At 47.0% G+C, this 12,358-nt stretch overlaps 1 protein-coding gene across 1 annotated transcript in view; it reads left to right on the top strand.

Annotated features, from left to right (window-relative positions):
* The window catches only part of CLPB (ClpB family mitochondrial disaggregase), a 147,932-nt gene that overhangs the window by 96,425 nt on the left and 39,149 nt on the right, over positions 1–12,358 (top strand). Inside the window, exon 6 of the mRNA XM_081240489.1 lies at positions 11,338–11,435. Within this exon, the coding sequence (XP_081096615.1) occupies positions 11,338–11,435 (98 nt within the window). The remainder of the gene's footprint in view (positions 1–11,337; positions 11,436–12,358) is intronic.

Raw genomic sequence — 12,358 nt, 5'->3', positions numbered from 1 at the left:
TGCTGGGCCACCAGGGAATTCCCTAGGAAGCTGTTTTATTGTTTTAAAGATTACAACTGAAGTTTGAAAAAACAGAGCTTAGCATGTGTCTCCTCATATATCCTCTTCCTTCTGTTCCTCTGATTCTGCTGCCAGTAGGCCTGAGTAGGTCTCTAGCCTGTGGAAGGCCACTCAGTCTCCCTTCCATCTGCTAAAGAGTTGGGGTGGCTGGCTCCCTCCTCAACACCTCCATCTCTACACATACACCATTAGTGAGAAATATTATAGGAAGGAATGCTTAATAATGGTAATTGTAGTAAAAATAACAATAGCTGTCATTTTTTGAGTTCTTACTTTGTACCAAGCTCTAGACTAAGGCCTTTCTCTCTTTCAGTACTTAAAATATCTTTGCAAGTTTAATACTCTTATTACCTACATTTTCCATATGCATACTCAGAGGCATTAGGCTGTTAAGTAACTTGCCCAAGTTCCACCACTAGTAAGTGGCAGAGCCACTGTGATATTTGTGATTATGATCTCAAGAGCAGAGCTCCAGTTGTGTTCCTGGAGCCTATACAAGGTTCAGCATAAAATAGGTGCTCTGGAATGTTGGTTGGTTGATCACATGAATGAATGGATCAGTGTTCTTCCCATTGAACTTGTCTTCAGGCTTTTAGAGACTGGCTGAGCATCTGTAGCTTATGCCAAGAAGTATGGATTTTGTCTCATTTCCTAATGCCCAGCTATACACAGACGTGTTCCCTCCCATTCAGTAACAAACTGCCTGGAACTCTTTCCTGGCTCATATTTACAAGAGAATGTGATAAATTCAGTATTGATCCCTCCTGTTCCACTGTAAATTTTGCAAAAGATGATTAAATAGAGAAATAGAGTCTGCAGGCATTGTGGCTCAATATGTTGTGGAGTGGCGTATCGACCTCCTCCATCCAAAGGCAGCCAGTGCCTAGCCCTGCTGCCCCAGACCAGTAATTAAAATCCTGGGAGACTGGGATTTAAAATCCAATCATATCCCTGAATCAAGCCTTCTAGCCTCCCCATGTGATGAGTGCAATAAGGTAACAGCAGGAGCATGTTTATGTCTGTGCTGAAGCAGTCCCCATAGGGTGGGTAAGAAATGGAGAGTTGGGTAGCCCCGCTGGCTAAATCACTTTGCCCTGACACCACAGCCACTTGTAAGACAATCTGTAGATACATAAACAAGTCCCAGCCAAAAACCAGTTTGGACCGTAAGAGCAAAATACCATGCACAAAAATTCACAAATTGTGCTTCGGTATACACTTCTATTCCCACAGCCAGTAGTTGGTTTACACAAATGATTTGGCCTTGATTAAACTATGACCTTTAGTAACCAAACATGTGTTTGAATTTCCATAGGAACTCTTTGATTTAACCTGAGCTGAAGTCAACCTTCTCTGCCCTGAGGCCTGTAATCAAGGCATAAGATATATTGAAATAAACTTGTCCATCTGCTTTCAGCAGGATCAGGAGCTCCCTGAGAGCAAGGACAGTGTCTTCTTATTCACCTTTCTGTCCCTGGCACCTGGCATGGTGCCAGATGCATAGAAGGCTCTCCAAAGGTATCTCTGAATGAATGAATAAATACAAATTAACAATCTTAAAAAAAAAAACCCTCTGTAAACTGATGTGTAGGTAGTAGACCTACCACATTGTTACCCATTCAGAGCTTGAACACTTCCAGTGCTGGGGAACTCATTTGTTCCTGAGGCTGTTCACATTCTATCTTTGGATTTTCTAATGGTTAGAATTTTCTAATATTGAGCCAAAATCTGCTTCCAAGGGTCTTAATTTTACTGTTGGGTTCATGTAGAATAAATCTAATTCCTGTTCCACATGATGGCCCTTCAGATACCTGAAAATTCAGGCATGTTCTCCCTTCAAATACCTGAAAATTCAGGCATGTTCTCCTCAGCTATCTTTCCTCTAGCCTAAACCTCCAATTCCTTAAACCGTGTTTCTCACATGGCTTCTAAACCCTTTCTTATCTTGATCACTCTTCCCAGAACAGTCTCCACTTTGTCTGTCATCCAAAACCCATGACTTCCCATTTATCTCCATTAATTTTCATCTCATGTGTTTTAGCTGTTAATGTCCATCTTCCACACATGTATTTGGTACTCTTCCCACCCTAATCTGACATCCATAGATATGTTGAACACAATAAAAGGCCATCCCCATGTCAGGGGTCAACATGCTGAACCAGGACCAAGCCTTTTTGCTGCCATTGGAAACTTCCTTTTTCTTCACCTCTGATCTGTCAGTCACTCCACCCTGCCGCTTGGGTCTGGTTAGTCCACCAGTCACTGACTAACCCTCCACACCGTAGTGACATGGAGCACACATTTCTCCATTGTGTCCTCAGTGTTGTCCTGAGACACCCCAGCACATGTCTGAAGAAGTCTACATATGCCCTAACTGTACCTGCTTAAGCAAACACATGTAATCCTGATGAAGAAAGGAAATGAGGTTAGTCTGGCATGACTTGGTTTCTGTGAACCCATCCTGATGCCTAGGGATCATCACCATTTCCTTCTCTAGGCCTTCACAAAGCATCCCTTTAGTAATGCATTTGCTTCTGGAGACAAGACACATATGGGTGAAAAGTGTATGATCAGATAAGTACTCTAGGGCTTCAAAGGAGGAAGTTGTCCACGTAGGCTGCAGTGGTCTGAGAAGGCTTCAAGACAGGGGAAATGGAGCTGGTCTTTGCAGAATGTTGGGTCTGAGTGGTAGGCAAAGAGGCGTTTGACACACTGAAGAGAACGGTGAAAACCCAGTGTAGTCTAGTCCCTCTGGTCAGTGCTGGAACTGAAAGCTCATGGGGTAAGGCTCGAGGCAAGTAGAAAGAGCCCTGGACTGGAAGGCCTGGGTTCTAGCTTACACTCTCCCACTCAGTCTCCATGACCCTGAGCTCTGACTTTCCCCTCTCCAGGCTTTCTCCAGTCTTTTTTTCCCTTAGTTCTTATTATAGTACCTTCTGCTCTAAAGCTGGTATTCTTTTTCCATCTCCCCAGCTACACTGTGTATGGCTCCCTTGGAGTGGGGGGAGGGATTCATCATCCTCTTCTCATCCTGACACCACACTGTATTGTCATTGTTTCTGTCGCTGTCTGTCTCCTACCAGTCTGGGTCCTCCCCCAGGGCAAGAACAAGTCTGATTCCACTGCATGCCCAGCTCCTGGCCCAAAGTCAGTACTCAGTGAATTTTAATGATGGAGCCATGAGGCAGTAGCTCTCTGTTCCATGAATTTTAGAAATCTACCTCCCTGAAGGCAAGGGTTCCCACCGAGACTGTGTCAGAGAATTAGGACTTCCAAATGACATTCTGGGGGCCAGCTAGGACTTCTAAATGACTTGTTTGGGGGCTCCTCTGTCACCCCAGACAGGGGAGCCCTGAATGGGAGGAAAAGGAGTTCCATTTCATACCCTTCTACAAAGCTGTCTGTCCCAAACCTGCCTCTGGAGACCCGCCCCACCCCCATCTTGGTTTTGGATCATCTGAGCACATTGGAAGGGAAGAGGAAAGATGATTTTTACCTCTTTTTGAGTCATCAGGCCTTTGGAAGGTAGCACTGTGTGGTGGAAAACCAGACCTATCTTCTTTAAAAAAAAATGGTTTTATTATGTAAAATTTCAAACATATACAAAAGAGAAAATAGTATAATAAGTTCCATGACTGTGGGCAGATTATTTCAGCTCTCCCCGCTTCCGTTTTCTCAGTCTTTGTATGATGAATAACTGTATATAAAGGCCGTAACACCCAACAAATGTTAGCCAGTCTCCTTTCACCTTGCTCTTCCACTGGACTCAGTTATCTGTGAAATGGAAAAAAATTATATCTCTCCTTTCTTCATCAAATTCTTATTAAGAATTAAATAGAAGGAAGTAGTTGGCACAGGGTATGGCACATAATAAGAACTCAGTAGGGCTTCCCTGGTGGCACAGTGGTTGAGAATCTGCCTGCCAATGCAGGGGACACGGGTTCGAGCCCTGGTCTGGGAGGATCCCACATGCCACGGAGCAACTGGGCCCGTGAGCCACAATTACCGAGCCTGCGCGTCTGGAGCCTGTGCTCCGCAACAGCAGAGGCCGCGATAGTGAGAGGCCTGCGCACCGTGATGAAGAATGGCCCCCGCTTGCCACAACTAGAGAAAGCCCATGCACAGAAACGAAGACCCAACACAGCCATAAATAAATAATAAATACTTAAAAAAAAAAAAAAAACTCAGTAAATGTTCTCGGTTACCAGGGAGGCTGATTTGCAGGTGCACATGTGCGCGGGTGTATGGATTCTGTTGAGAATGCTCAGTGGTTGGTTTAGGGGAAAAGCTCAGGAATCTCAGCTCTGTTCCCAGTGCTGCTGTGCTGCCTGCAGCATTCTGGACAGGGCTCCTCTCTCTCACCTTCAGCCTCTGGGAACACACAGAAGAATCAGTCCATCTCTGACCTGAGGAGCTACACACAGACTAGCTCTGAAGATTAAACAGAGATGGACTCCCAGAAAAGGGAGGAGTGGGGGGAGGATAATAGGAGCCTGTAGATGATGAGCATTGAGAACTGGAAGGGTGAGGAGACTTCCCAGAGAAGGGCCCTTGAAAAGGGGTAGGGTCTGGATAGTCAGGGAGACAAGGAGTGGGGTTCCAGGCATGAGGAGTGTCCCAGACAACAGTGTGGAGGTGAGTGAAGGTGAGTGTGGAGGTGGGACAGGTGCACAGCATCTCTCATGTGGTTGTCCTATCTCTCTTGGAGCGCTTCCTTGATGGGGAGCTCGCAGCCAAAAAGAATGGATGGCTCCACATTGATGTCTCTGATCATGGGAAAGATTTCCCTTATATTCAACAAAAACTTCTAATTGGAAATAGTAAACAGACTGTTAAAATAGTGAAAATCAGGATGAAGGTGCTAAAGGAGCCAGCAGTAAAAATGGAAAGGAAGAGTGAATGCAAAAGTTATTACAAAGAGCATTGTACAGCCAGTACAATCTTTCTCCCCCGCCCCAAAAGTTTTCAAGCTTTTTATCTTATTCAGTTCAAACAAAACCCCTAGAGGTAGGCAGGGCAGCAGTCATTACCACCAGAGAAATTAAGCAGGACCCCAGTCATACAGCCAGGGAGTGGTGACCCCCATCCCCACTGGCTCTCAGGCCGTGTGCCCTGTTAGGGGGCAGGGAGCCAGCTGCAGTTAGGGGAAGGGGTGAATCATGGAAACTGCAGTGGTGGTAGATCTGGATCACTAGAAGGCCCCGATGGCTGATAGAACTGTGGGGGGTGGGAGGGAGTGGGTGAGCATGTCAATATTATTGATAATATAGCCTCACACATTTGTATAGGATAGTTACTGGGTTTTTTTTAAGCTGTCTCATACACATCATCTTCTTTGATATTCAGAGGTAGCAGAGGGCCGGAACAGAGTGGTGTCAAGGGAGGAGGAAGTAACATGCCTCCTCCCCTCCCCACCTTAGGCTTGCTGTCAGCACAGAGAAGATCTGAATCCCATCTCCCACTCTGATTTTAGCACTCTCCCCAGGAAGGGCAAGTGGGCCGCTCTCTCCAACCACTTCCTCCCCACTTCCCACCCACAGAACACTGAGGGTGTTGGAGCCTGACCTGACCTGATCCGTCACCCAGACAAAGAGGTGTCTAGAACCAGCAAAGAGACTGGGGGCTTTGGCACACAGGAGCAAAGAACATGGTCACACACTTGCTGTGAGAAGGGCTTTTCTGGGTCAGGAAGAACAGCCATGTTGTGTGTGCCCTCAGAAGATAGCACCTAGAAAGAAGTCCGTTCATTTGGTAAATCTCATTGAACACCTGTTCTGTGCCGGGCCCTGTGCTGGGTAGTCAGGATATAGCAGTGGATCAGCCATGGTCCCTGACTTCTGAGGGTTCTCAGTCTTGGATGGAGACAGACTGTTTTAACACAGGGATCAGTGTAGTAAGATAGAAGCAGAAGGGCCTGTGGGAGCACAAAGGATGGTACCAAACCTGGGGTGGTAGGGAAGCAAAGAAGGTTTCCTGGAGAAGAAGCCCGAACTGAGTCTTAAAAGATGAACAGGTGTTTACAGGAAGTCCAAGGTGGGAGTGGGGTTGGAGAGAGAGGTTGGGGCTCATGCGAAAATAATCTGCCCTCAGTTTAGTAGCGGGAACCCCTTGGTAGGCCATGAGCTTGGGACTGGGTTCTGAGCATGTTCAGGGAAGCCAGAATGACCCACCTGTTTCGAATGTAGTAGGGGAATCTCTTCTTAAGGAATTGGAAGAGCTCATCATTAAGGTCTTTTTCCACTCAGAAAGCCTATGATTATGTCAAACCTAAAGCAGGTGCTGTACCAGAGAAGAGCAGCAGGCTCCCTGAGCCCCCATGGGCCAGGCCTCCTCTCCCATCAATACCATTTTCACTGCCTCATCCTGCCCTGCGTGTTGAGACCCAAGCCTGTCACTGGCACCAGCCAGAACCAGTCCAGGACCATCCACCCCCATCCTACTTTCCTGGCCCGAGCCCTATTGACAGATCCCCCAGAATCTGAAGGAATTCAAGACAAATGGTTAAGAGGATGGAGTTAATAAAATTTGAAAAATTGAGGCCTGTCACTCCACTAAACTTTTTTCAATACCACTGACAGAAACATATTTCCCCAATGAGTGACCTTCCACAGCTGTAGGGGGCAGGCGCAGCCGCAGCAGTGCTGCCAGGGAGCCAATCTTCTGTTTATCAAATATTATAAGCTGGGACACACTAATCTGAAGCAGGGAGAGGAGGGTAGGGGTCCTGCACTATACTGCCTGGGGTGCTCCAGGTGTTGGCCTGAGCCCCAGACAGCCAGTGGGAGGTGACGGATGGCCTGCGATTAGCGCTCCCCACCTCCACCCAGCCCTGTGACTTACTCCCTGAAGCCTGACCCTCTAGACCAGCTGCTTGGCCCCGAGGGGCCCTGGGTGGGAGGCAAGGGGAGGTCAGGCCAGGGCATGGGCCATCCTGATGCCCCTGGAGAGGGCAGGCGGGTGAGGCCCAACGTGGTTATTTATTGGAGTGTAATGGTTTGTGGCCGTTGGTCGTGGAGGTGAAATCGATCAGTTGTAGAAGTCAGGTTCTATCAATTATTACAGCAATTAGTCAAGCCAGAGCATCAGAGCAAGGGTGCAGGGGCTGGGGGACTAATATTAGATGGACATTATCCATGATGCCCCTGCCTCAGCCTTCCTAAAGTGGGAGCAGCCGTGCTGCCCTGAGGCTCCAGAACCTTGGGGAGCCAGGCTGCCTTCCCCGCTGGGGGTGGCTGGGGTGGGGCCTAGCTGAGAGCCTCCTGGGCTGGTGACAGGCCCAGCCCTGCTTTAAAAGGCATCCCTGTGCTGGCTGGCCCCGGTGCAGAGATGCCCTACCTATCCCCATCCCATCCTTTATGAGAAGTGACACGACTCCTACTAGAAATTACTTAGTGGCCAATGTTTATGGCACGCATTTTTCATTCTGTAAGCAAATATAGATCACTGACAGCACTTGTTTGAAGCTTCTAATCTCACCCTCTGGTCTTCCACTATCTTCTTCTCTCACCTCTCTTCCTCTCCCCCTCCCCTTCTCTCTCCCAATTTTTTTTCCCTCTCTTTCTTAACCATTTCTCTTTTCTCTTTGTCCTTCTCTTCTTTCCCTTCCAGAGGTCTCTCCCTCATCCCCCTTCCACTCTAGCCCATATTTAGTGACAGAGCTCCCCCTGAGGCTACCTGAGAAAGGAGAGGCCTTTCCACTACATGATTGTAGCTCTCTTTCGACCCTCCCTAGCTGTGGTCCAAGAGCTTTGGGGAAGGGGAAGATGATGTCTGCCACTGCCCGTCGAGTCCTCAGTGCTGAGCACCAGAGAAAACAGGGCTGGGCTGAGAAAACTGGGCCAGGTGAACAAGCCCCTTAGCGCTGTGTTCCTTCCTGAGCCTCCACAGTCCTGCTGTCCCTCCTTCGGCACACTGATCACACTTGGCCTGAGTTGTAGTTGCATGGTCACCTCTGGTCCCCGTTAGCTTCTGGAGAGCTGGAATTGTGCCTAGACTCGAACTCTAGATGGCACCTAATCTTTTTTTTTTTTTTTTTTTTTAATTTTTGGCTGCGTTGGGTCTTCGTTGCTGAGCGCGGGCTTTCTCTAGTTGCGGCGAGCGGGAGCTACTCTTTGTTGCGGTGCACAGGCTTCTCATTGCGGTGTCTTCTCTTGTTGCGGAGCACGGGCTCTAGGCATGCGGGCTTCAGTAGTTGTGGCATGCAGACTCTAGAGTGCAGGCTCAGTAGTTGTGGTGCACGGGCTTAGTTGCTCCACAGCATGTGGGATCTTCCCAGACCAGGGATCGAACCCGTGTCCCCTGCATTGGCAGGCAGATTCTTATCCACCGCCCCACCAGGGAAGCCCGACCTCATCTTAAAGACAGGAAGAGGAGCCTGCAGAAGAGAGAAGGAACGGTCATGGGGTGTGAGGAAAACCTGAAAAGTGTTTTTTAGAACTCAAAGGAGAGAGTGGCCAAGGTATCAGTTGCTACAGAGTGGTCAAGAAATGTAAAAAAGAAAACTCTTCATTGGCTTTGGCAGTCCCCCATCTTCCTATATACAGGGGGCTGATACACAGTGCCCAGTAAGCACCAACAGAATTGAAAGAAAAAATGAGGCTCCAACTGAGCCTCTGAGGACTTGCCTGCTAGTTAGGAAGAACCCAGGCACCCTCCTTATTAGGAAGGTTGTATTTTATCCTGTAAGCAGTAAAAAAAAACACAGAATCATTTTTCACCAGTGGTGTGTCATGGCTGCCCTGGTGGGAGTGTGGAGAATTGTAGTCGACCAGCGTTAGACTCCTGCTCCAAACAAGTAACTTTGTGACCTTGGCTAGTTGTCTGACTCCTCTGAGTCCAGTTTCCATGTCCGTAGTATGGGAATTTAATTCCTGCCCCTCAGAATGGTTGTAAGGATTTAATGATATAATGTATATAAAGTACAGAGCACCGTGCCTAGCACATAGTAAGTAAATACCAGTGGCTTTTATTCTTATTATCATCACCACTTCTAGATATATACCTGAGACATGAAAACATACGTCCATGCAAAGACCTGTACACAGATGTTAGTAGCAGCATATTCATAATAGCCAAAAGGGGGGAACAACTCAAATGTTCATCAGCTGGTGAATAGGTAAACAAAATGGGGTATGTCCACAGAATGGAATATTATTCAACCATAAAAGAAAGAAGTACGTGCTATATTCCTACATGACACGTGCTGCAACATGGATGAACCTTGAAAACATGCTAAATTTAAAAAGCCAGACTGAAAAGACCACATGTTGTATGATGCCATTTATATGAAATGTCAAGTGTAGGCAAATACAGAAGGAGAAAGTAGGCTAATGGTTGCTGGGGTTGAGGGGAATGAGGAGTGTCTCTGATAATGGTGACGGGGTTTCCTTTCAGGATGATGAAAGTGATCTGGAATTAGATAGTGGTGATGTATGATGTTGTAAGTGCATTTAAAACCACTGAATTGTATATTTATTTTTTTGAATTGTATACTTTAAATGGTATGTGAATTATATTGTAGTAAAATTATTTATATTAATATTTTGTACCAGATTTCTATTAGAAAATAGGATCATGTATAAAAGTATTAATTTTTCTTATTGACAATAAGTTTCCTTGGCCTGGATCATACTTTCTGCTCTCTGTTCCTTTCCCCTCGTCCTCCCACACCTCTTCTCTGCAGCCCAGGCAGACAGCCACTTGTAAATGCTTAATGAATGTTTGCCATTGTCAGTAAGTTTATGGTCCTTTAAGAAGCAGAGAGTTGGGCTTCCCTGGTGGTGCAGTGGTTGAGAGTCCGCCTGCCGATGCAGGGGACACAGGTTCATGCCCTGGTCCGGGAAGATCCCACATGCCGCGGAGCGGCTAGGCCCGTGAGCCATGGCCGCTGAGCCTGCGCGTCCGGAGCCTGTGCTCCACAACGGGAGAGGCCACAACAGTGAGAGGCCCGCGTACCGCAAAAAAAAAAAAAAAGCAGCAGAGAGTTTCAATAGGAATGATTTTATGTCATAGTATAAATGCTTCCTCAGCCTGGGATTGTCCATCAACAAACAGTGGCTGGACATCCCCCTGAGCCAGGCCTCGTGGTGACACGGCCTTACCTGTGTATTTAGTGTCCCCAGCCAACTTATTATATCCTTGTGGCAGGGACTGTGTCTTAACCCTTCTTTACTTCTAGACAACACTTCCCTAGCAAAAAAGAAGATCAAGGAATACTAGTTGACCACTACCTTAATGTTCCATTTAACACATAGTTCTTGAGAGGAGTGCTTTTAGAGCAGGGCCAGATCTGAGTCTTCCATGTTCCCAGGCCCCACTCATTCAAGATTTGGCAAATTGAATGGAATGGACAGTTTTTGAAGAGGAGAGTGAGGTGCTCAGACCTAGGCTTTGGGAAGGAGATTCTGATAGCATGGGGTTAGAGTAGCCTTTACTCCACGACTGCCTGTCCACAGGGCTTTGCACCAAGTGGACACTTTATTCAAGGCTCATCAGCTGCCGGCACTTAAAAGTGAGAGAAGGTAGATGCATGGCCCCCAGCAAGCCTCTTATTTTTGTTATACTTAAAGTTCTTTGTCTTCAAATCATAGGAACTAATGATTGGAGGAAATGCCTGCCTGAGTGCACAAACTCACCAACAAGTAGCACCGGTGAGGGCTGGCACAGCCAGGTTGCTGATGATGACCAGAGGACTCATCTGACTCTGGTAGACAGGAAGTGTCCAGAAGGAAGAGAGCATTAAGGGAGAGGGAGAGGCAAAGAGCAGAAGGAAGGGGGCCTTTTCACTGTTATTTGGTATATTCTGTGCTTTAGATTTTTGTATGATTTTCATGAATGAATATTTGTCTGTGTACAAACGAATTTGATAATGTGGGCATTTTAATGAATAATGCATTGGTGTTGGGATGTATTGATCTATGTGCGTGTTTGGTGTATTTTTTAGCATGTTTGGCTGTGTGTATTTTTGTATGCACAGCACACCTGTGTGTGTGTATAGCATATCTGTGTGGGTGGCAGCTCTCTGCGTGGGTGGTGTGTTTCTGCACATGTGTGCATGCCCATGTAGGAGCCTCAGTACCCTGACCTCTGTGTCAGAGAGGACTGAGAACTCCTCTCTCAGAGTAGCTTAGCATGTATTTCAATCTCTTAGGTTTCTGTTGCTCCATATTTCTGTGCGCATTCCTTACACTGAAATCAAGGCACAAGCCACCTCTGAGGGAAGGCCGAGAGCCCACTGATCACTTATAGAGGCTCTGTGTCTCCTTCTCCTCCTGCCAGGAGCTAATCCCCTGCAGAGGAATGAAATGGGACACACACCCTTGGATTATGCTCGAGAAGGGGAGGTGATGAAGCTTTTAAGGACTTCTGAGGCCAAGGTAAGTCTCAAAGAAAGGAGAAGGCCTGTGGGCACTCCATGCTGCATTTGGTCTTTCACTCATTAAATTATGTCAGGCTCCACACCAAGGGCCACTTCTCCTTAGGGGATTATTGTCTATTTAAATTCAAATCCAATGCCCACTCTCATCAAGAATAGGAAGCTGCCCCTCTTCCTGACCAGGAAGAGGCCTGGGCCACTTCCGGCTTCTGAGGACTTTCAAATTCAGTTTTTGATGTAATGGACCTTCCAGCTCCTTTTCATAGGAGGAAGGATAGCAAAACGTAAATCTCAGCCTAAGTACTATTTCCTCAGGCCTCATGTATTCTTTAGCCTCATCAAGTAATCCTTTCCCATCATCACTCCTTCTAGAGCTATTCCCTGACCTCTTCCCTCCACACCCACTCCAGAGAGCCTTGTATAGCATCTGAGCCAAAACAATCTCCATCTTCATTTGATCTTCTCAACCAGACTTTTGAACCTTCTAAAAACAGGCTGCCTTCTGCTCCTCTCAGCCACCCAACTATATCTCAGAATGTGCTTGGCAGAATCCAAGAACTAGAATCACAAATCTCAGAGCTGGCAGGGACCTGAGAAGTCATCAAGTCCGGTGATGGGAAATCTTATCGAAATCTAAACAAATAAGTCAGAGGAAAATAGAGCTGTTCTTGTTGAAGGAGAGGTGGCCCAGTGCCCCGCCCACCAGACTGTCCCCACCGCCCAGGTAACCTCCCTGAAGGCTGTGCTGTGTGCACACATTTTAAATCTGAAACCTAAATCAAATGACTTCTTTTCCTCCTGGGGAGACTGGAGCCCAGGGATGTGGTGTGCCTTGCCTTTGGTCCCAGAGTGAGTTACTGTCAAAACTGTAACTAAGACTTGGACACGAGGTCATATAGTAGGTTCACTGGCAGGACTGGAACT

The sequence above is a fragment of the Mesoplodon bidens genome, assembly GCF_964165515.1.
Source record: "Mesoplodon bidens genome assembly, chromosome: 7".
NCBI classification, from domain to species: Eukaryota; Metazoa; Chordata; class Mammalia; order Artiodactyla; family Ziphiidae; genus Mesoplodon; species Mesoplodon bidens.
This window is presented reverse-complemented; position numbering and strand designations above follow the sequence as displayed.